Source organism: Perissodus microlepis, chromosome 7, assembly GCF_051167445.1.
Source record: "Perissodus microlepis isolate ML-2025 ecotype Zambia chromosome 7, ASM5116744v1, whole genome shotgun sequence".
Classification (NCBI taxonomy): domain Eukaryota; kingdom Metazoa; phylum Chordata; class Actinopteri; order Cichliformes; family Cichlidae; genus Perissodus; species Perissodus microlepis.
In genome coordinates this window covers 42,815,046-42,838,021 of record NC_140467.1, presented here as the reverse complement: position 1 = coordinate 42,838,021, position 22,976 = coordinate 42,815,046, and the positions used below count along the sequence as shown (strand labels likewise).

Here is a 22,976-nt window from a genome sequence, read left to right as displayed (position 1 = left end):
TTTTCTTTTGTGACCTCCTAGATGAGTTGTTGATGTGCTCTTGGAGTAGTTTTATGAGGCTGGCCACTCCTGGGAAGGTTCGCCACTGTTCCAAGTTTTCTCCATCTGTGGATAATGTCTCTATCTGTGGTTCACTTGAGTCCCAAAGCCTTAGAAATGGCGTTGTAACCCTTTTTAAACTGATAGATGTCAATGACTTTGTTTCTCATCTGTTTTTGAGTTTCTTTAAATTGTAACATGTGTTGGTTTTTGAGATCTTTTAGCCTACTTTACTTTTTCAGACAGGTTCTTCTTAAGTGATTTCTTGATTCAGCAGCTCTGGCAGTAATCAGGCCTGGGTGTGGCCAGTGAAGTTCACCCTCACCTTTCCAAAAAGTGTGCTTAATTACAATTCATTTTTGATTTAACAAGGGGGACAATTACTTAGCCAGGTAGGGTTGGATAGCTTTTTGCCTTAATAAATGAAATCATCATTTAAAAGCTGCATTTTGTATTTACTTGGGTTTTCCTGATCTAATATTACAGTTTGTTAGATGATGTGAAACATTTAAGTCTGACAAATGTGCAAAAACTTAAGAATTCAGGATGCGGGCAAATACTTTTTTCACAGCACTGTGCATAAAAAGGATTACAGAGAAGGGGAGAATACTGTGTTTCTTGAATTAGATTCATATTTGAAAAGTTTAATTTTGGTACAGAGATAGTGTCAAGTTCACACGCCACATTAATCACAGTGCCGGGAGTATTGCCTAGGCATCTCTGATGCATATGCAATTACTTATCAGCTTTTATTGAAATGACTGAAACAAATTTCCCCCTGCAAAGCAAAAGTCATGTATATGTCTGTGTGTCTCTGTGTGTGGGTTTGAAAGTCTGTGAGGCTGAGCTCATCATCGATCAGGTTTTGTGACATGCTATTATTACTTCTAAATAGAGCAGAAAATGGAAGCACCTATTTGCACTATACTGGTAGGGAATATAAAAAACATTTTGTGCTCTACTGTACAGGAAAAAATTATTCTGATTTATTCTGCTACTTTATGTTGTAGCTGTGTAAACAAGGAAATGTGCAGTTATAGGTGATGGATGCTTGTGACTAAAAAGTGGCCGTATCTATGTGGGGATCATTTTCATGTTTTAGATGTCTGAGTTGTTGTCTCCTTTTAATCAACAAAAACCCTCAAACCTTTTACCAACTTCTGCGATACTTTAAATTCTCAAGTGGTTATCCTCATTCCCCGCTGAAAACCAAACAAAATTTAGATGTATCAAAAAATTATTTTGTTTTTTCTTCTTTCCTCTCCAGTTAATCACCTCATAGCCACTTGTACTTATTTTGTGACCCTTTGCCAGAGAGCAGTGGGGATAAGGGAGTGGGTATTCAGGTTTTTCTTAATGTGCGGTGGAAGACCAGGGGAAATATTTTGTTTTTAAGGAGCCAGAAGTTCTTGTATTTATTTTAAAAGTCTTGAATAATAGCAGTAGTCTTTCTTTGGTCATTGGCTGCTTTTTCACATATTTTCAGTCCAGTCCTTGTACCATACTATTTTCAGAGCAATGTGTTTGTTTGTTTGTTTGTTTGTTTGTTTGTTTGTTTGTTTGTTTGTTTGTTCAGCAACTTAAAACTGACCTATAAGGTTACCTATGAATTAGCATATCTCAGCATGGTGTGTTTTTTTTCTTACAAAAAAAAAAAAACCTGAGGAAACTGAAATAGGAAAAAATCCAGATCACAGAGCTGTCACGGGACCTGACAGATGTGGTCTTGCAGGATAAGTAGCTGTCAAGAAGCCATTTTAAGAAAGCGAAACAGGGAGAAAAAGCTGAGGTATTCCAAATTACACTAAAACTGGTGTGAAAATCAATGGCGATATGTCTGATGGAATGATGAATCGAAATTTGAAGTATATGGTCAGTATGAAGTTTATCGTCAGTTTGAATGGAAGAGAGGTACAACGGTGAGTGTCTACAGGCATCTGTAAAACACAGTGGAGGCTCTGTCATTGTTTGGGGTTGCGTTTCAGCCAGTGGTGTTGGAGATCTTGTCAATATTGATGGAATTGTGAATGCAGAAAGTACAGTGAGATTTTGAGCCACCTTATAGTGTCTGATTGGCCAGTGCTTTATTTTTTTTTTTTAGCAATACAATGACCCCAAACGCACTGGCAAGCAGTAAAAGCATACCTGGTTAGGAAAACACACAATGGAACACTATCACTCATGGATTGTCCTCCCCAGAGCCTGGACCTCAGCATTACTGAAGCTGTTTGGCATCAACATATTGACTTTTAAGCTTATATACTGTATTTCCACGTATGTTTGCACATTTCAGTAAACCTTCCCATTTTCCTTGCAAAATATAAAGAAATTAAGGGTGACTAAATATTTTTGCAAAGTACTCTTAAATTAACGACTTATATCATATATGTAGGGGGGAGTTTGTTGATGTTATGGTGCTGATCTGTATTTCTAAAGTTCAAATGGAGGTAAAAACATTTTCACTGCGCATCTCTAAGCCTTACTACACATGAATGAGTATTTAAAATAGTTTTTAAAAAACAATATTGAAATGGGCTTAAACAGCTTAAAACGATTTTCCCTAATGATACTTTAGTTTTGGATGCAGGAATTTACGCGCAAGTACAAGCGTTACATAACGGATTCATTCCGCATACACTCATATTTCTGTTAATCTAATTTCTGTCTCGTAGTCTAACCTGGATGAATGCATGATTAAAATTCGCAGCTAAAAAAAAAAAAAAAAATCAGCATCCATTCCTCGCTGCTGTCCGGGCCAGGTTTTGATGCAGCGCCGCCACTTGCCGGAGCACTTGGATTGGCTGAAGGAGCAAGGTAGCCCGCAGAGACTGCTCCTTGCCCTGGTTCGTTCAGTGCCGTCAGTGGAGCGCTGGAGACGCGGTGCACGCACACACACTGCTCTCCCACTGCACGAGTGAAAAAGGGTTCTGCACAGAACAGACTCGGACTCTGCTGGACGGACTTTGCTTTCATGTGGGAGCATGAATTTGCCGTCAGAACATCGATCCACACCTCTAGCAAGTGAACCTTTAGAGGGAAAAGCAAGCGGATACAGATTTTAATGCAACATCCTCTGTGACGGAGGGCGATGCACCCACCTCTTGTTTCATAAAGTGTCACATGTTTGCAAAAACACTGCGCTGGATATATTTTGTCGAAAGCCATTTTCTCTTTCTTTTACGCCCGGGTTGTGAGAGTTTGTGGAGTGCTGCGCAGCGTAACGAGGGACACCAGCGCGCATTTCATATCAATTTCTCAGTGACTGGGACTCGCCTTAGAGCGTAGTTTGACTCCTCATCATGGGGTACTCTGCGCGGACTGACAGAGAAGGAGGAAGATCGCCGAGATCCTCTCCTGAGATGCCGACCGTATCCTGGCTTTTGCTTTTCCTCTTCCTCCTGGTTGACATCGGTGTGGCTCAAGGTAAACTTTAAAGTGTATTCTTCACCAGTGAACCTTTCGGCTTTGCTCTCAGGAAAACTTTTATGAACTCTCGTGGCGCTGTTGTGGTGGGCAAGACAAAACGGAATCATAATTAGTCACACTCCTAATAGAAGAATACAGTGTGCCACCTCATGCCCCCGAAGTTCGGCTGTACTAGAAATAATAGGCTGTAGCCTTCATTAAAGCAGGCTGCCTGCTGCTAAGCAGCTTTATGTGAGGTAAATATGAAGATACTACATCCAAAGAAGCCTTCACTGGGGAAAAAAGTTTTCATTCAATAATTTATATTAACTACGCTTTGCACTTGGAAACCAAAGCATCACAGCCCTGCATCTGTTTCTCCGAGGAAAGAAATGGAGAAGTGTTGCTGTGAAGCTCAAGAGATGCCCTTAATATTGTGGCTGTTGCTTTACATCTTCCTAAACCGTGAAAGATTTAATGTAGGCACACAAAAAATAGCATTACACGTTAAAAAAAACTATTAGAAAACTGTAATTAGCCACAAGAACCCTGAATCACAGCAAGTTATTACAGGTAAAATATAACATGTAGACCATTACCTGCAGTCATATTAGAATATTCCTGTTCAGGCTGCTATTAATCAAATCAAGAAAGCTGAACTTCCATTCATTCTCATATTATTCAATCTTACTCAGTGTTGATTGATGACTGCTGTAATCCCCAAATTAGAGGTCCACCATTTGAAAACAATCAGATCATCTAAGAATGAAGAATGATCTCAAAGCCCAGTGAAGCTAGTAATGCTTAAATGATCTTGACTTTTTGCTCAGGAGAATGTCTAATTAAATAAGGAAGTTTCAGTCGTGAAGTGAAGTTTGCCAAGAAAATCTTCAACAACCCCCCCCCCCCCCCCCCCCACACACACACACACACACACACACACACACACACATACACACACATATATCTCGGCAGCGAGCTTTAATTTGTCATTATGCTTGGTTTCAATCAGTAAGCAGATTTACAAAACCTCTCCTTCAAAGAATTGCCTGGTGAAAGATGTTTCTGTAAACTGCAGAGAGGCTGTCAGTCACAGAAATCTTGGAGATAATGCCACAACACCTGAAGCCATTTACTTAATCTTCTTTCTACCGTGCAAGATTGTCAAACAAAGGGAGCTGAGAAAAAGCCATCTGTGTTAGGATTTAGTGTTCACTATGTGTTTGTGCATGTGTATCAGATGCCAAGAGTGTATGTCTGTGGAATTAAGGTAGGTGGTCTGTCTTGTCTGGAATCTACTGTTGTCTGAATAACATGATGAGATGGAGGGGAGGGGATAGGAGGGGAGGTTTGACCGTTTCAGATATACTCCCTTCTGCAGTGACATCATGAACAGTTAGGGTTTTTTTTTTTTTTTGTGAGGCTTCAGTGCTCATGCAAAAGTGTTACAAGCTCAAATTGAAGTCTAAGCACATATCCCAGACAGGGGAAGAGGGTCTGTGAGCAACCTTATCTAGCTGCTCCAGACCTTCATCTCACTCCTACATAGTTAATGAGCAAGAAGAGGAAGAGGAAGAAAGAGAGAGGAAAAAAACCCCAGCACAGGTCCAGTTTCTGAAGGGCATGGTGAGATGACATAATACCCATTCCAAAACCCCAGAGAGCCCTGTGCCATTGACTGGATGGGAATACGAACAAGGTTCTTATCTGTCCATTAAGAAGTCGATACACTAGGAGAACATTGTTTGAGCCTAATTAATGGGCCTCGCTATTTTGGGGCACTGATGAGCTCTACACATTTTCTAATCGCTGGAGAGTCACTTCTTCAGTGTAAAACTACTGGTGATCAAAGTGGCTCACTTACCCGGGCGCTCTCTGTAACGCTGTGCTTCTACTCGCAGCTCTTCAGACCTACTTTCTGTGGCTGTAAATATGTGTTTACAGTTTTTATTTATTTTTTGAGAGTGCTTTCTAATCCCATCTAGACAGAGGTGAGCACCGGGAAGTGATCCTTCTCATTAACCTGCTGAACTCTTCAGAAAGGAGACAAGTTGAGACAGATATAGGCAATGAGCTGCCAGGAAAGTAGCTGAGGGCTCTGACAGCAGCTTGATTTGAAACCCTTGTTGCAAGAAAAGATACAATTCAGTTTTTTCCATGGAGGTGTCAGAGCTCCACCGTACTGTTAAAGCTGATGGAGGATGTCAAGTTCTTACAGGGAACATATGGAATAGCTTCTCTGATAAAAGATTTATTGGCAGGCGTGCAATCAGGTTGTATTTTTAATTATTATTATTATTTTTTTAAATCTTGGAAAAAAACCAAGACATCTGAGATTAAACAGTTATTGTGCCGCATTCAATTTAGCAGTGGATCCGCTCTTTTCCGTCACATTCTGCCCCACCCTAAAAGTCCAAACTCACTCACCATTGGGCTGTGGCTCATTTTAGTCCAGTTCATTTATTTATCCAGGTTTATAAAAAAAATAAATAAATCAATAAATGCATATTAACCATATATGCTGCTCAATACTCTTTAGTGGGTAACATGCATGTGTTGTGCTACATGCATGATAAGGGAGGGAAAATCACTTTTTGAAGGTGTTTCCTTTTTCTCGATTTCCTTTCATTTCCATGGCTGACCTTAACACTGGCATTTATATAGTGTATCTCTTGTGTTAGGCAGTGGATTCATGGGCGCTGGCATTCCTGGGATTAGTTCAGTTTTTCCACAGCGCTGTTCTCGCGCTGCCTCTCACACCATGTTTCTGTCTCTCCTGCCTCTCCACTTTCTGATGATGTGTCCTCTGAGGATTGTTTATGGAGAGAAAAAGTTAAAGGACAGCTATGGTTTCAGATATATTGTAACTCATACACAGTGAGGCTTCTTTGCTTTCCTTGTACGACACACTCGTTCAGCTTTTAGGCTACTTCTGTGTGCTTCGTAAAGAATGCAGGTAAATGTGAATGTTATTTTTTTTGTTTTTTTTTCCCTCCCTATTATTATTCTAAGAGGCTTCCCCTGGGGCTGCTAACATTACAACCATAGAGGTCATTATATAAACTGGGTCTACATGCACAATGAGAGCATTGTGCGAAGAAGCAGTACATATAAATGACCTCCTGTGATAGCCTTTGCCATCAATGCAAGCTCGCAGTACGTGATATTTAAAGCAAATTTATGTAACTGAAGGATTTTGTGTAAGTAAAGGAAATTAAGATTGAGCTGTGATATGCACAGGTGAATGAATGGAGCAAAGTAAAAAAAAAAAAAAAAAAGTGTGTACACAGTATGGCTGTGTGAGGTCACAGTTGCATGCTGGTTGCGATTTAAGCCAGACGGAGCCTGGTAGCGAGTGATAATTACTGTGAAAAGTAGCTGCTGAGTTTGCTTCCTTGCTCTACTTGATGTCATATGCTATTGTTATGAACGCAAAAAATATACTCTGTTGCTATTTTGGGGCCGGGAACAGCTGTGGCGGTGGACACGAATACTGTCTGTCATTGCGCTCAGGCCTGTCGTGAAGATTTTTTTAATTTACTTTGGTTGTGTATTCACATTCCCCTTTAGTTCAAGTCGTCTATCTAAGAATTTTTTGGCCAGTTCATCAGAATGCCTTGGTTTGATTATTTTGTGCCTTTTCTTTTCTTTTCCAATCTTACTACAGCACTTGAACTTTTACTTATACCTCAGTTTGATGATGCAAATATGGCAGAGTACCAAATGATGTCTAAATCAGTCACATTTTTATAGATGGTTCACAAAGTGGGGTCTGGGAACCCCCGGGGAACGTGACCCATATCCAAGGATGATTTTCTATAAATAACTGAAGTGTTCTATATCATTAAAAACTGCATGTGATCAGTCGGTGACCATTTATGCCAACAAAAAATATTGTGTCCATTACTCCCTCCCCCATTATCAAAAGAAAGCCAAAAGAAACTCTGACATTGTGATACATCATGTCAGTTTCTCATGAAACCACTCACATCTCTTAGGGTGTGGGGAACCATTCCTGCTGCTATATACTCATTAGCCAGCTTGCTAGCCTTCCATCATGGTGAAAGAGTCAAGCCAGTCGACATTTTGAGTAACACTAAGCCTAAAATGCCTAAACTCAAGGGGAGCACTGGGATTTTTCTTTCTCCCCCTCCTAATGGGCCTAAAAACATTAAACTGGCTAATGTTTCAAATAATGTGTATATATAATGGCGCACTGGGATTACTTCTTTAAACTGTACAAGTTCAACACTGTACACAGTAATCCCAGTTAGTGGATATTTAGCTCTGCCCCACCCACCTTCTATTCAAACCTTCTGTTTGTTAGAGACAGCCAATCTGAAGAATGTGAGAGGAGTTAATACGGCTTTGTTTCCGACAGTGGATAAACCGAGGCACGCTATAAGATTAATAAGTAATATTTGATCGAATCATGCAAAGCTGCTCCAGTAGAATCCTTGGATTAACTGTGGACCTGGAAATGAGCATATTAAGACCACTTTAGGATCCCATAATCTGCCCTTCAAAACCACTAGAATGTAAATTTCTTATCAGAGAGTTAAAAACGTAAAATTTCCTATAAATTCTGCCTTGTTTTTCTCAACTTATGTTAAAATGTAATCCCTGATCATCAGCGTAATAGAAAGTCGAAGCTCCTTGTAAACTAAACCTAAATGTTTTCTTTTTCCTACTGAGTTTTGTGTTAATGCTTCCATGCAGTTTTGATGTGTTGTGCTCATACTGCATGACTTTAAAGCAATTTAAAATTTAGCATTGCAAGTATACTTGATTTGCGGGGTGAATAATAATGTTCTCAGATTGCCGTGTGCTAAAATCTTGAAGTAAATGAAAAGAGATTTGGGGGGGGGGGGGACTTCAGAGAGGGACAGAAAGATTAGAGGTGAGGAGGAGGAGAGGCACCTCGAGGCAGGAGAGGGTGGGTGAGAGAAAAGGGTGAAAGCAAGATATGGAGCGAGGACAGGGACAGGCTTGGAAGGAGAAGAGAGTGTGTCATTAATCACCCTGTGTGACACTCTCAACTACAGGGGAGCTTCACAGTGCAACATTCACTCCTATTAGCAGTCCATTAGCAGAACTCGGCACAAGTAGCAGCACTTGACAAGCAGGCCTTTGCCAGGGAGGGTGACTTGTGTCTCAATACAATGCATGCTGCACCACCTAGATTGCGGGCGCGCATGATTTTTCTTTTTAGGGTACAGTAAGTTGGAGTGCACCACAAGGCAGAAATTACTCGCATACTGTAGGCTACGGACAGCAAATGAAAAATAATTGTATAAAAGGTCCCACTTTCAATTACGCTGCTGGATGAGATCGGAGATAATGATTGTGAAGACGACGATAGTGGTGACCTGATTTCCTACCTGCTGTACACCCTTTGCCAGAAAGCGGCTCTCCAAAGTTGAGATGGCTGATGCATTAGAGGTACAGTCATTTCTCATTCAAAGGCTTGTTGGCCTCTTACTAGCCAAGAGCCCTGTGATTACAGGAGCCTCGGCAAGGGAGGGAAGGGGGTGTGGACCACTGTCCCTGCTCTTGATCTACAGTTCATTTATGATTAAAGATCAGAGCCGGCAGTCAGAAAATCAGGGGTTGAGGTGGGGTACAGAGGAGGACAGAGCCAAAGGGAGAGAGAGAAGTGATTATGAGTTAAGTGGCCCTTCTCATGCCATTATAAGCAGCAGGGCTGACAGAGCACATCATGAGTGAGTATAAGTACACACTCCACTCCTGCCCTTTAATTTGGCATCATGGCCTCCCCCCTGATGTTCAACCACTAATGTCCTCCTGCATTTTTGTGTTCCTAACAGGATATCAGCCAAGGACAGGCAGGTAAATGAGGGGAAAAATATGTGGAAGGAAGTCTCACTGTATTTGTGCGTCATGTTTTTTAAAATGGAAGGAACGGCCTGGCATTTACGTAGGGCTTTTCTAGTCTTACACTGCACCTTTTCAAACACATCCATAGAGCACTTGTGTTTTATGGACTTAAGCACTTTATCTATCTTGCATCCACACCTGTGGCCAATTTCGAATAACCAATTAACCCGACGTGCACATGTTTGGACTTTGGGAGGAAGCCAGGCATGCAGGCACAGGGAGAAAATGCAAAGTCCACACAGAAAGGCCTGAAGACCAATTAATTAATCAATACGTGTTTCTTAAAGATTTGTTAAAGATGCACAATATTCAATATACAAATTATATTTGTTATACAGTAAACTAACTCTTATCCCATATTTCTGATGTTTTTTTTTTTTTAATACAATTGTTTAATAACCATTTGCATTTTACTATAATTGAGCTGTTGCTGTTTCCAGACATGCTATTTACTCTTGTAAAGTTGATTAGGATACAAAATAAACAGAATTAGGGGGGATTTGAGAAGCTCCTAGAACGTGGCTAATCTTATGTAGTCGCACAGACGCTATAAAAAGCAAAATGTGCTGGCTGACAGAATGCAGTTATTTCCCTGATGTCCTTTAACGTTGTTCCCTGTAGTCTTAGTTTCCTGGCCCAGCATGGAGTATGAGCAGCCTCGGTAACTGCTACAGAGCAAGCACTGGTCTTATGTGGCATAGCTCAATAATCTAGGCCAAAGATGGGTGGTAGAAAGTTTGAAGGTAAGATAATCCAATCAATCCATATTCTATTTTCTCATGCTTATCCAATTTAGGGTACACCCTGGACAGGTCACTATGCTGTTGCAGGGATAACATGTTCAGTCAGCTAGCCAGCCGATAATTGTAGCTTAAATCAGTTGCTTGATTTCAAGCTAAAGTGGCACTTGACAAAGTAACCGGAGCATGCTGTTTCTGACCAGAGTTGTGCATTTGGACAATTGTATTCACCTTTAAAACATCGAGAATAGACAACTTTGCATTATTTTTCTCAACAAGCAACAGAAGTGGTGGCAAGGTTGGATTTGTAGTGTTAGGGGCACTGCACATGCACAGCTCTGCTAAAATACTCATGATCACCAGTCGTTGGAAATTGTTGACAACCAACTTTTGAACCCTAACACTGTCATTAGTGTGCCTGTATCTCCTACATACATGCATACTAAATATTCCTGGTTAGACGTAAGAAATTCCCCAAAAACAAACTTATTGTAGCTGATTAATAAATAATTGGGGCTCTACAAACAGTCTTGAACACAAATATCATCCTTTCATACTCTTTCAGTGCTCTCCTCTGTTACCATCACGTTACCATCGTTTCTGCTAAAACCAGACTAAATGTTTAGTTCTGATGAGGAAATCGGTAATGAGCGAGATGATGTCAGTGGTGACTCATAACACCTGACCTGAGTCACAAATATAGCACAGAATCACTCAGATTTTGGTGTTTCTATAGAAATTCAGTCTCTTCCTCTCAGAATGGAGATGCAGCTGCTATCCCTCCCTCAGTTCTGACTCTGATTGACAAAGCTAAACCCTTAATCCCGGCTTTGCCCCGTCTTGTGCTCAGAGGCAGAGCCTAACTCGTGGAATGAGACAAAAGCAGATATATACAATGAAAAGGAACAACACTCATCTGTAATAAATGATTTGAGAAGCCGGCTTATATTGAGTTAAACTATCAAGTGGAAACAGCCGCACATTTTATATACCTGCAGACTTCAACGTTTTCCTCATTTTGTTGTCTCATCTCTGCATTTGTTAGAGGGGTGGTGGTTTCCAGTTGCTGCGCTAATGTCTGGTTGGGGAGGGCTGTGGTCTACGTATGTCAGCAGAGCAGAGAGGAAGGGGGGTGGAGGTTATAGGACCCCTTGTCCCGTGTGAAACATGAGAGTAGGAGACCCACGCTCCCCATTTCCTGTCTTTACTTTATCAACATCCGGCTCTCTTGTTATTCCTGCGCTCTTAAAGCATCTGATGAAAGCCCGACCACAGATAAATGTTTGTGCCGTCTTGTTTTTTTTATGGGGCTCAAATGAGGTACTTTACCCGCCCGTCCCCCTCCTTCATTCTCTCTCTCTTTTTTTGCCTCATTCCTGTCTGCTTTTGAGATGCCACAAGAGAAGTTATAGTCTCTGGTTCATATTATGGTTCCTTAAAGATAGGCTTGGGACATCTAAAAGGACAATGGGAGCTCTTGTTCTTCAAAAAGAGTAAATTTTTACTAGACATTGGGGAAGAGGCTTAGGAAAAGTTGTATTTTTTGTCTGGAAAGCCACATTTGTGCTGACTGTGTTAAATATATCTGTTTCTACCTACAGATTATTTGGCATCCTTTAGATCTGGGCAGTGAAAATTGGTAATATTTTGAAAATCCTAACTCCTAGCTATGCCCTTTGCGCTCCACTCTTTTACCCTTTTAGAAATGTTCATGTACTGTACACTCATAAATTCAACGTGCTTCTGTTTTCTTAGCCTTCTTGCATGACTACGGTGTTTTGTGTGCTGTGCGTCTCTTTGTGTGCGCACATTGTTGTTTGCCTGCATATGGTGACAGAGTGTGTGTGCATGCGCGCGTGTATGTTTATTCAATAATAACAGAGTCCGAGAAAGTCTGTTTCAGATAAATCTGTGCGAATACCAGACCATTCATCCCTAGGAAATCAATCTTTCTCATAATTCCCCTCATTTTTCTTCCATCTGTTATCTACAGAGCTGCCAAACAGACTTTTAAACAGAGCAGACCATTACCAGGGGGCAGAATTAAATGTGTGTCAGAATGCCAGCCTGTAAAGTTGTTGTTTTTACTGAGTTAAATGAGGTGCTAAATTAAAGCTTCACAATTGTTATGTACTGCTGGATGATTGATCCCCCCGCCCAACCTTCCATACACTCCTGTTGAGTCAAAATGCGAGAGAGGGATATTTTAAAAAAACACACGTCTCTTGAAATCATGCTTGTCTTGTCTTTTTTTTCTGTAATTACACTGTGCGTGTCTCAGCAAATACTGTGGAATTCATCAGGTTTAATGTAAAAAAAGAAGACGACTTTAAAAGCAGCGTTAACTACACACTCCACCATCATCATGTCTACCACCACAGGCTCAAACAGCCTTGTGCCTGACCTGTTTTCAGCATTTCAGGCTTTATTGCTGCAAGTCCAGTAATAGTTTGAGGTTGCACTTGGGTGTCAGCACTTTCCTGTGTGTTTGTGTGTGTGTGTGTGTGTGTGTATGCCATATCTCCATGATCAGACCCTGGTGTTTTAAGTACTGGCAGACAGTGTTTAACTGGGGCAGGCTCAATGGGTCTCATTTAAAGGGGGCCCAGACAGAAGCCCCACGGTGAAAGGTTATTTTATGACTCCTAACATGTAAAGCACACCGTTGAAGCTGCTGCAATTTGTGGGCTTGCCAGAGCAGGCAAAATGTACTGTATTGTTGATCTTCTGGAATCTGTCAGGAAACCAAAAGGCGCTGCTAATAAGTTGTTCTGTTGTCTTTTGATTTGTATGCATTCCTATTTTAATGAATGCTATTGAGATGAGATTGCTAATACCAGAAGGCAAATGAGCAAATCTGAAAGTTCACTTCTGTAGCTAAATGTCAGAATTACATTATGTTCTAAGACAAAAGGATTGGAAAAAGCAGCACAATATTTTCCTGCAGGGCATTGCATTCATATATTCATTGGTTTAAATGCGCTTACTTTAATACATTATAAAAGTTGTACGGTGCAATAATGAATTGGTGGTAGAGGAGAGCTTGCAGCTTTGCCTTTGCCCCTTTCAAGGACTTAACCAAAGAGTAGGCAGAAATTGAATAATGGATGTTGTTGTGATGATTTCTCAGAAATACAAGGGGGGTTGGCAGCCCCCTCCCCCCCAAACCAGGTCAAATGTCTGAAATGGATATATTTTGTATACAGGATGAGCTTTACTGCATTCAACACAACTCTTGTTTGATGTGTAACCTTCACAAGCTCCTAGTCCATCCAGGCTTGGAACACAAAATAGACGTTTATTGTGTTTTAAATGCTGCTGTCACATTTTACAGACTTAGGGATACATGCATATTGGAGCGCCAGTACTGTTCCATTTTGAAAGGATCATTTTCTGCATTTTAGAAATATGCATGAATAGCTCAAAGTTAAACTTGGTGGTTCTGAAGCTGTCAGTTGAGTGATTGCTGTGTGGTCTTTGACAACCTGTTTTTAAAATGTGTTTACGGTGTTTCCAGAAGGATAGATGCAGCTTTCCTTTACCACCAGTATAAAGTTATTTGCTAGAACTTGTTTCACATCATGGCGTTTGACTGCGTATTTACAAAGCTAGCTGCTCTGCAATCAGTCATCTGTACTTTCAATTCAGTGCAGTTCAATTCAGTTCAGCTTTATCTATATAGCACCAAATCAGAACAGTTGCCCCAAGATGCTTCATATTATAAGGTCAAGGCCCTACAATAATACATTATAAAAGATGTACAGTGCAATAATGGACAAATAGTGCTTACCATTAGCATGTCTTTGTGGCTTCATAGTGTAGTCGTTCACTTGACAAGCAAAAAGTAGCAAAAAGTTCCCCGCTGTCAGGCCTTTAGTTTTACTGGTAGTTACAATATTGGCAATAATACCTTAATATTGTATTAAATGTAGAATTTTTGGAACATCACACGTTCTATTCGATTTTCCATTTAGAATAGGATTGCTCCTGGTAACTAGTTTGCTAGGTTTTTAAACAAAAGAAAAAAAACTGGACTAGTTGCACTGACTAAAAGATGGAGAACATTTAATACTGAGCATGCTTGAAACAGACAAATTTTACCATTGGCCAAACCAATATCTTGTGTGTATTTTATGAGCTATATCAAAATTTCTTCTTGAGTCAAATGATGTTTTAGTTAGCATGTTGAAACATTTGGCTGTGTATAACCTTGCAAGCACGCACAGTGTCAGATTAGTTTGTTTGTTTTGCTAACCTCAGTAGCGCTCGTAACAGTAGCCTCGGTCTCTTTCATGCTAGCTGCTATAGCCCAGTGCAGATAATGGTAAAACCTGGGTCTGTTATAGTTTGAACACCAACTCTGATCTGGTAACTATCAGTTTTTAAGTAAAATAAAATGAGAATACATTTTACTGGCTAGTATTTCTAGGAAGGTTAGCAACATTTATGCTTCTAGTCACACACAAACATATAGGAAATGAGAGAGACGTGGACCAAAGCTCTCCCTCTGGCCTGGAGTGGATGATGTGGTTTATGGTCAGCATTTTAACCACCAAGGCACAGGAGTGCCCCTCTGGTATCAGGGGTTTGCCAACCTACCCATCACTTTTTAAAGATAATTGCTCATAACACACTTGAAGGGTTTGTAGAGCTGCTCTCCCTTGAGTTAAATCGATGGAGACGCGCAATCTCGGTTAGGGGAGGAAAAAAAATGGCAGAGCTTAGTATGATAACAGGCTTGTTTCTCTAATTCCAGACATCCATAAACTATGACTCCATACAGTACACCAGCTGCACTGGAGTCAGCACACTAACTGTAAACTGATACACCATAATGGCTTGCTGTAGATATGCAGGAGCATGTGCAGCGGAAACCGATAATTCAGTGGTGACACACCACGCATAGGGGTTCCCATGGTTTTTAGGCTGACGTGAGGTAAGCTGATCCTTTCAGGTAAAAGCAAAAAGGGTTACACTGGGGAGATGTGGTGGGGGCGAGCGGGGTAACCTCTGCTGTGTAAAAGAAGGAGCAATACCGTAGTAAATTATCCCTGCTGATGAGTTTCCTCGGTAGTCGTTGCCCGCGTTCGTTACTTCTTGCATTTAGAAAGCTGCACATTACTAAATCGCAGTATTTTTGTTTTTTAGAAGTCTACGAAGGCCTAATTTGCTTTCTGGTAGCCACTTTTTTTTTATTATCACTTCTTTTCTCTACCAGATATTTCATTTAGCAGCTCATTATGACACCCAGGTAACAATATGTGGCCAGAGGAAGAGTAGGGAAAAAGAAAAGAGGCGAGGTGGATACAAGGATCTCAGAGCCAGGAATAGAAGAGCCACTCGTAAGCTGCATGGCTTTTACCCACAGGATGAACAGCCTGAGAGCATCCAGGATTCAGACACATTAACCCTCAGCTATTCTGGGCTGTTTTGTGTGGCTTTTTGTTCGTGGAAGAGAAGCAAAAATCTAGTAAACAAATACAACAGTGTCGAACAAACCAATGTTTTGTAAGGATTGGGCAGCTCTGAGCGTTACCAGCTCACTTGCATATTTCCATTCCCCTGCAGTTTCTTGGGAAATTTGGCTGAGTAATCTGAACCTTATTGTGTTTCTTCTCTGTGGAACACCAGATACCAGCGCAACCTGTTTTTGGTTTTGACTGCCATTTTTCTAGTTGGCAGTTGCTCACACAGAGATTGAATTTAGGGGGCAAGGGCATGCAAACTCACGCTGGAATATTTACACAGTAGCTTCCATTCTCTTTCTGTTACTGTAGTTTGCTTTAATAAGAGCTTGACAGAATGCAGTACACTGTTGAAGGAATTTAAACCAGGCATGTCGAATCCAAGGAGTGTCAGCGGTCACTCCTTTAACACTCTGTTTTGTCTGAAGTCGCGGAGTCAAATTGGATTGATCAAAGCAGCTCTGACACACAAGGGTTGGACATGTGGGAGGACAAAAGTGATCAGCGCTTTGATGGATGTGTCACAATGAGGGGATGTAGCTGTCTAACATCTATCAGTGGATAAAGGTTTTCTCTGCTCAGCCTGTCACATCCAACTTTACTCATTTCATTTCTTTTCTTTTTTCCCGTTGGCTCTCTTCTCCCGCTCTGTTAGAAGAAGCTTCGTGTCAAGACGGGGGAAAAAAAAAAAATACTGTCAGTGCCTACAAAGAGAGTTTTTGTGAAGGCTTACAGGATTATTTGTTACTGCATGGCCCCAGTTACATGCAGACAATCTCTGTCCTTTGAATTGGGGTGGTCTCTTGGGAGTGAAGCAGACATTTAAATTCAATCAGTTGCAATGCTCCCCCCTCCCTCCGCTCCCCCCCCTTGCGAAACTCACTCATCATCTCACTTCGCTGATACAATTACGAGCTGTTCTGCGTTGGCCATCTTGTTGTGATTATATATGTTTACATGGGAGGGAGGTGTTTACTGCGGAAACTTTGTCCACCCACCCGCCAACGCTCATTTAGCTACTGGAGAGAAAAAAAGAGCTTCTGTGAGATTTAATGATATTTATCATCACATGAAGAGAGTTATGATTTCCTGACAAACATTGTGATTGTATATTCCTGAGTAACATTCCATTGAGATGAGCCGCTCCAGCTTTACTGTAAAAAAAAAAAAAAAAAAGAAGTTGATGTGTACATTGTACATTTAATTCCTCTAATTAGACAGAAGGCCCCTCAAACAACATATGTTTGTGCGTGGGGATCTATAGCGTCAGCTCATGCAGCCTGTGCCCACATTTGCTTGTTTCTTGTTGCATTATAATATAATGGATATACAGGCCATATGCGGCTCTGTAGGCATATGCAGATTAAAATATCAGTTGTGAGATGTTTTATTCTCGAAAATGTTTTTTTTTTTAAATCTATTTTTTAATAATGTAAAGTTCCAAAGAAATTATAACAACATAATATGAAACCAAAGAGAATAAATAATTGGATTTTAATTTTTTCTTTCATATTTTTGGCTTTCCACAAGAGGGTAAGTAGTTTTTTAAGTGATTGCCTCTACAATCGGTCTCTTAAATTGCAGGAGACTTTTGAAAAGAGTGAATTAAATCATTTGTTTTCCATTTCATATTTTTAAGTACCCATCCACCCCTGGCCTTGCATTGTCCCATTACTGCCGCGTCCTAGTGATAACATTGCCCCACTAATCTTATTGATGGTCACATTGCCTGCTCGGGCCCCCAGCACTCTGTTTTATTGGCGGAGCATTATTCGCAGTGTTTTGACCGTTGTTTACTCCACAACATGCCACTTGTTATCTTCTGCAGCAAATGGCCATGTCTTGACCAATCTTGTCTGGCTTTTGTCTACTTTCCACTGGACGAGCAGCCATTTAGTGCAAGGGTCAGGGTTGTAATTGACAGCCACCACTAAACAAATCTGCTCGGCCCGGCGGTAGACCAACCCCAGCTCCCGTCCCCTCCCGCTACTCTAATCTAACTAATGCACCCATGTGTGTGCTGGAAAGTGAATTAAGCATAGAAAACTCAATACCTGATCCATCTGACGGAGCTGCCTGCGTGCACATTAGCAGTTTCTCTGCAGCCTCTGTAATTGTATTACACAAGTTGGCCGCTCTAACGATCGGGCCTTACACACACTTACACACTCATACACACTCTCGCTGTTGTCGTTAATCGCTGCCTTCGCTGGCCCTGGAGGCGTGCAGCAGGCCAAGAACAGAGCGATCGGGAAGGGGGATGATGATGAGGCGAGGAGTTCAGCTCTCCCTCAAGGCTGACATGAAATGAAATCATGAAATCATAGTGTTTGTGTGTGTGTGTGTGTGTGTGTGTGAGCAGGTTTGTGTGCATTTGTGCTCTGAAGCTGGTATATTGCACTGCATGTTCTTTTGTTTTTATTGCTCTTTTGTCATACTCGTTGTATCTGCTTCTCTGCCTTCTAATCACTGTCTTTTTGGGCAGTCCTGCTGTGTGGCCCTGTTTCTGTTTCTGGCATTCCTATATCCCTAAAGCCTGATATCTGTATACTGTCAGCAGTCCTACCCCTTGCCAGAGAATACAGCATGATAAGATGAGCTTAAACTCTCCTCCCTACTAATCCCCCTTATGTGGACCTATGCAAGGTTAGAAAAATATATCTCCTGAAGTATTTTTATATTATGCAGCAGATAAGGGCTAAGAACTAAGGAGATGCAGATGTAATAAACCATATATTTGATCTCAGTGGTACAGTGAATGCGTACCTGTGATGATTATCCTCCTCGGAGAGGTCGCTAGACTTTATCGCTGGGAGCCCAGAGAGCAGAATAAGATAGGGAGCAGAACAAAAGGACTCAGAGGGTGATTAAAGGGGTTGTTGTGTTGATTTGCTACGTGTTGTCATGCAAGCAACCATTTGCTCTGGTCTCACTAATGGAGAGTTCAGCTCGAATCCAAGGAGAAGCTCTTTAAAATTTTATTCCTTCTAACAGGCTGATTTATAATTATGAGTCCCAGACTCTTTCCACCACAGCAGGACATCACAAAGAATCCTGGGAAGCATTGGGACTATATATAGAGCTACCACGAAGGGACTACAGGCGCAAGAGAATTCAGCAGACAGATAGTGAAAGATGAGCCACACAGCCCAAGTCGAGGCTGACAGAGTATAGATGCCCGTTGTTGTCCGTGAGACTTCTGTGACCTGCACAGCTCCCAGGGCCTAGTGATACCCTAGTTGCCAGATGACATCCCATGATCTTGTGTCTGGGAAGAGGTCTAGCTGTTGTGTGTGTGTGTGTCCATGTGTGCGCCTGTGGAAAAATCCCTTAGGGAGGACTTTTCATCTACTTAGAGCGTAGGTCATCAGATATGCCTGTGTGTGTTCACCTCTGCGTCTGTGCACGTTCACATTTCTTTGTGCACACACACACATGGAGGAAGAGGTAAGAGCTGGGATGGGCAGCTTTATCATGCTTATCTGAAAGGTCACTCTGTCATTGTCGGAGCGCGCTTCACAAAACCTTCTCGTGGTCACTGCAAGGCAAACTGATCTGGGAGAGACAGAAGAAGACTGAAAGATGCAGCCTGTTCCTTGAAATGTTGCACCACTTTGAAAGAATGTGCATTCCCATCACTTATGTTCAGGACAACAAGATCATAGTCCTGTTACATTGCTGGTATGTAGTGATGATGAATGGTAATAGCAGCTCCTTCTCATCTAAAATTAAACAGATTAAACAACAAAAATAAGCAAAAAGGAGTTCCCACAACATTGTCGGATGTCCTAAAAATAATTTTTCCCCTTTTACATTCCTCTACTTTTACTTCTCCTTTCATATTTTTCTCATACAGTATAAAGTTTTATTGATCCATATTTAATCTTACAGTCACGTCGTAAGAGGAAAAATACAAAAGGTGCCCCTTTCCTGAGTAAATCGTATGAGGCATGCAAAACAGATGAAACATAAAAGTTTTTGTATTTCTTTTTCACATGGGAACAGATGTCTCTTCATCTTATTTATTGTATGTATTTTTTGTGTAAATAGTTTATAGACAGCATTAACAGGAACAGTTAGGTCATGAAATGTGTGATATCTTTCTATAGGCTCAATCACTCTTTAAAAAGACTGAGAGGATTTAAAATGAGTGCCTCTGCCCTACTCCTCCGCTCCTTTGCAACGCACGAATAAAAAGCAACAATATTATGACCTTGTTTTTTTTTTTTTTTTTTTTTTTTTAAATCATTATTTCTTTTTAAGTATGTATAATAATTACATATTTTTACTACTTCTCGTCACGGAGTACTCAACAAATTCTGCGAGCACAACAAAGTCGATTGTTTGGGTTTTTTTTCAAAAATTGTGATAAAGAATGGAAAATACTGAGAATGAATGGTGAAATAAATAAATTTGAGTCCATAGGCGGAGGAAGCTAATCATTCTCCTGTGCCTACTGTGCAGAAGCGAAATCTCTGAGCAACACTAATCCTGCTCGGTCTTCTGGTTATCTCTTCTCCTTGGTCTCCCCTGGATCCCTCAGCAGGTATTTCTCCACTGCCAAAGTCCCTCACTGACATCCATCCCATGTTTATTGCCATTCAGGTCACCTGCCACCCCTCCCAAACTGACACCCCCACTGGGCTCTGTTTGTTTCCACTGTTGTGTCCCAGTGACATTATCCACAGTAATCCAATTGAAAGCTCCTCAGACCCTGAGCTGGGTTCTGTGGGGTTGAGACGTTTCCATGGGGATCGCATGGATTCCTAATTAAGCTCATTAAAGCTTGTTATTAAAGCTCGTTAAATCTCATCCTGACATGGTAGCGCCGCTACTGGTGCCTAACTTTACAAATTCATACAGAAACATGCCCTCCACCCCTACCCCTTACAACACACACACACACACACACACACACACGCTAAGGAACAGTTACAGATTTGCACACTTCCACACACCGGTCTAATGCACTTTGTTCAGTGTAATTAAAGCTCTCAGTAAGCCCTGTGGCTTTCCCAGCTGCTTAGTTTGAACAGAAACAGAGAAGTGACACAACACAGATTCGGTGAAAAATAAGATCCAAACTCAACCACCTTACTATTTCTTCTATTTATTGTTATTATTACTACCCAGCGTGGTGCACTTTGTGGAACATTTGCCTTGGACATTAAAAAAAAAAACTAAGGATTATCAAAGAAATAAACATTTATAATAGAAATTCAAAAATGGTCCAAGCCCTGAAAGAGTGAGAAGGTAGGCATCCAATTGAAAGATGTGCTTGAGCCTTGGAAGGCATTTTGGTCAAGTGGACAGATGGGGAATAAAGAGAGCTCCACTTTATCTTTCACTCAGGCACGTTAGTCCCTCTTGTCGCCCTCACTCTAAATTTATACGTCAACTCCAAATATTGTTCTTTGACTGCGAGCAGGAACAGTAAACTATGATGTTTCTTTTGGGGTCTTCAGGGGTCTGAGTGGAACAGCATGTGAGGGTATGTGTGCGTGTAGAGAGGAGGAGAAAGAGAGCAAGAGAGACTCCTCTCGCAACCTGAATCAGCCCTTTGATGCTGACTGGCCTTGACATCAACAATGTGGCCTTTCACAGCCCCCACCCACCTCTGAGGAGCTTACGAAGAACACACACGTACAGAGTCTTTCTTTCTGTGTCACTCTCCCATTTAGGTTTTTTTTTTTTGTTTATTTTTTTGTAGTTCACAAGGGAATAGCTAGAAAGAAAATATTCCAAGGAAGGGGGTGGAAGTATTTACATGAGCCCTGTAAATAATAGAGAGCATTGGACTCAGTGAGAAATGGTCATTCTGCAAATTCCCCAATGAGGCTCAGAGATCTTGTTAAGTCCTCTGCAGAAATTACATGGTAAACACCAGAGAAATGAAAGGATATTGAGGAAGAGTGAACAGTGGAATTGGTCAGGGCCAGAGGGACACATTATATCGCAGTGGATTTCTTAAGTGCCCCCTCACAGTGTTTTTTTTCCCCCTTCCTCCTCGTCCCTTTAAAACAGTTCCGTCTTCTCCTTTACCAGTCGTGTCATTCCTTTGACATTAAAGGGATTTCAGTGCTGTCTCACAATGGCTGTGGTTAAAGAGTTTGTTCCAGATAAATGTTGAAACACTCAGAGTCCTCTGAAGAGAGGTTCTGAAGTTCACTCTGCCGGGGGACATCCATCATTGACATCTCTGCTAATTTCGGTGACACGTTCGGCAAAACATGCCCAGCTGTGTGTAAAAGAAACGCATGAACTCAGTGTTTCCATGTGATTTTATTACTCCATACTTTTCAGCAGCTTACAAAGGCAGACAGTTATATCAAACATGTGTTTCTTTAATGCTCAATGTGTGAAAAGAATTGACTGTGATTGCCCCAGCAGATGATGTTTTCAGATGTGTGTTGGGCTAGAGGAGCATAAATTCTCTAAACTTAATCTGTGTTTACTCTGGGCAGGCTGTGATGGACTTGTTAGCATTAATTAGCATTAATTCTGTAGTAACACTGCCAAAGTGTGCAGCTGTGGGTAAAAAGAAATTTATGGAGGTTGACAAAACTTGACAGAGGTGAAGATCAGCCCTTTGGGCTGTGGCCTTCTGCGCACCATAATAACATGAGAGTAATGAGAGAAATAATGACTAGTGTATGATTTAGTTCACTGAGTGTAGATACTCATCAAGAAGTTGTTGCATACCCCAAATCCAAAAAGAAAGAAGCACTTTCCTAGTTTTATGTTACTGCAGAAAGCAACAACAGGCCAGTGGTTAGGACATTAGCTCTCTCTCTCTCCTCTGACTGTCTCCAGTTAAACACATCTCACAGAGCATGCTATTTCCTGAAGATGAATGCTACTCTGTGATGAGCCGGGCTAAATGCATCCAGTCATTTCCCCTGGAGCACGAGCCTGTGTTTAGGTGACGGGACGTCCTGAGGATGTGGGTAGTCACAGTATGGCTGCTTTGGTGCCTTACTGCCTGCCGGTCTGCCACGTGGACATTGGCCATTAAATCTGTTGTTTTCGTCTTTTTTATTTCTTTACTGAAAGCTCAGCCACACGCCTAACCTGAAAATGGGTATGGAGGCATATGAAGATTTCAGAGGAATCGTGTGAATTTTTACTTCTTCTTGGTTCAGTTTTAGCCACCCATACAAAACGAAATTGTAGCTAAAGCTTGTAGAGCTCAGAAAAAGAAACCGACCAGTTTAATGTGTCTGGTTATTAAGTTAGTTTAGAGCCACTCGTGATTTAGACTGCAGTAATCACCATAATGGCTACAGTAGATGTACAATCCTGCTGCCCACTGATGGTTTAGGGAATCTTGTTTTTTCAGCCTGTATAGCGCCAGGTCAAACCAGCTGCTGTCAAGGAGCCTTTGAGCTTTACCCCGCTGTTGCCTCTGCGCCTGCATCCACAGCTTCAG

General features: G+C 41.3%; 1 protein-coding gene across 3 annotated transcripts in view; it reads left to right on the top strand.

The window, feature by feature from the left end:
- Positions 1–2,831: 2,831 nt before the first annotated feature.
- unc5cb (unc-5 netrin receptor Cb) overlaps positions 2,832–22,976 on the top strand; it is a 124,372-nt gene continuing 104,227 nt past the window's right edge. For 2 of the 3 annotated variants that reach the window (XM_084935219.1, XM_084935217.1), the window contains exon 1: positions 2,834–3,462. In XM_084935219.1, the coding sequence (XP_084791345.1) occupies positions 3,339–3,462 (124 nt within the window). In that variant the 5' untranslated portion in view covers positions 2,834–3,338. Of the gene's footprint in view, positions 3,463–22,976 lie in introns of all 3 variants that reach the window. The other variant, XM_084935216.1, reaches the window with a different exon arrangement.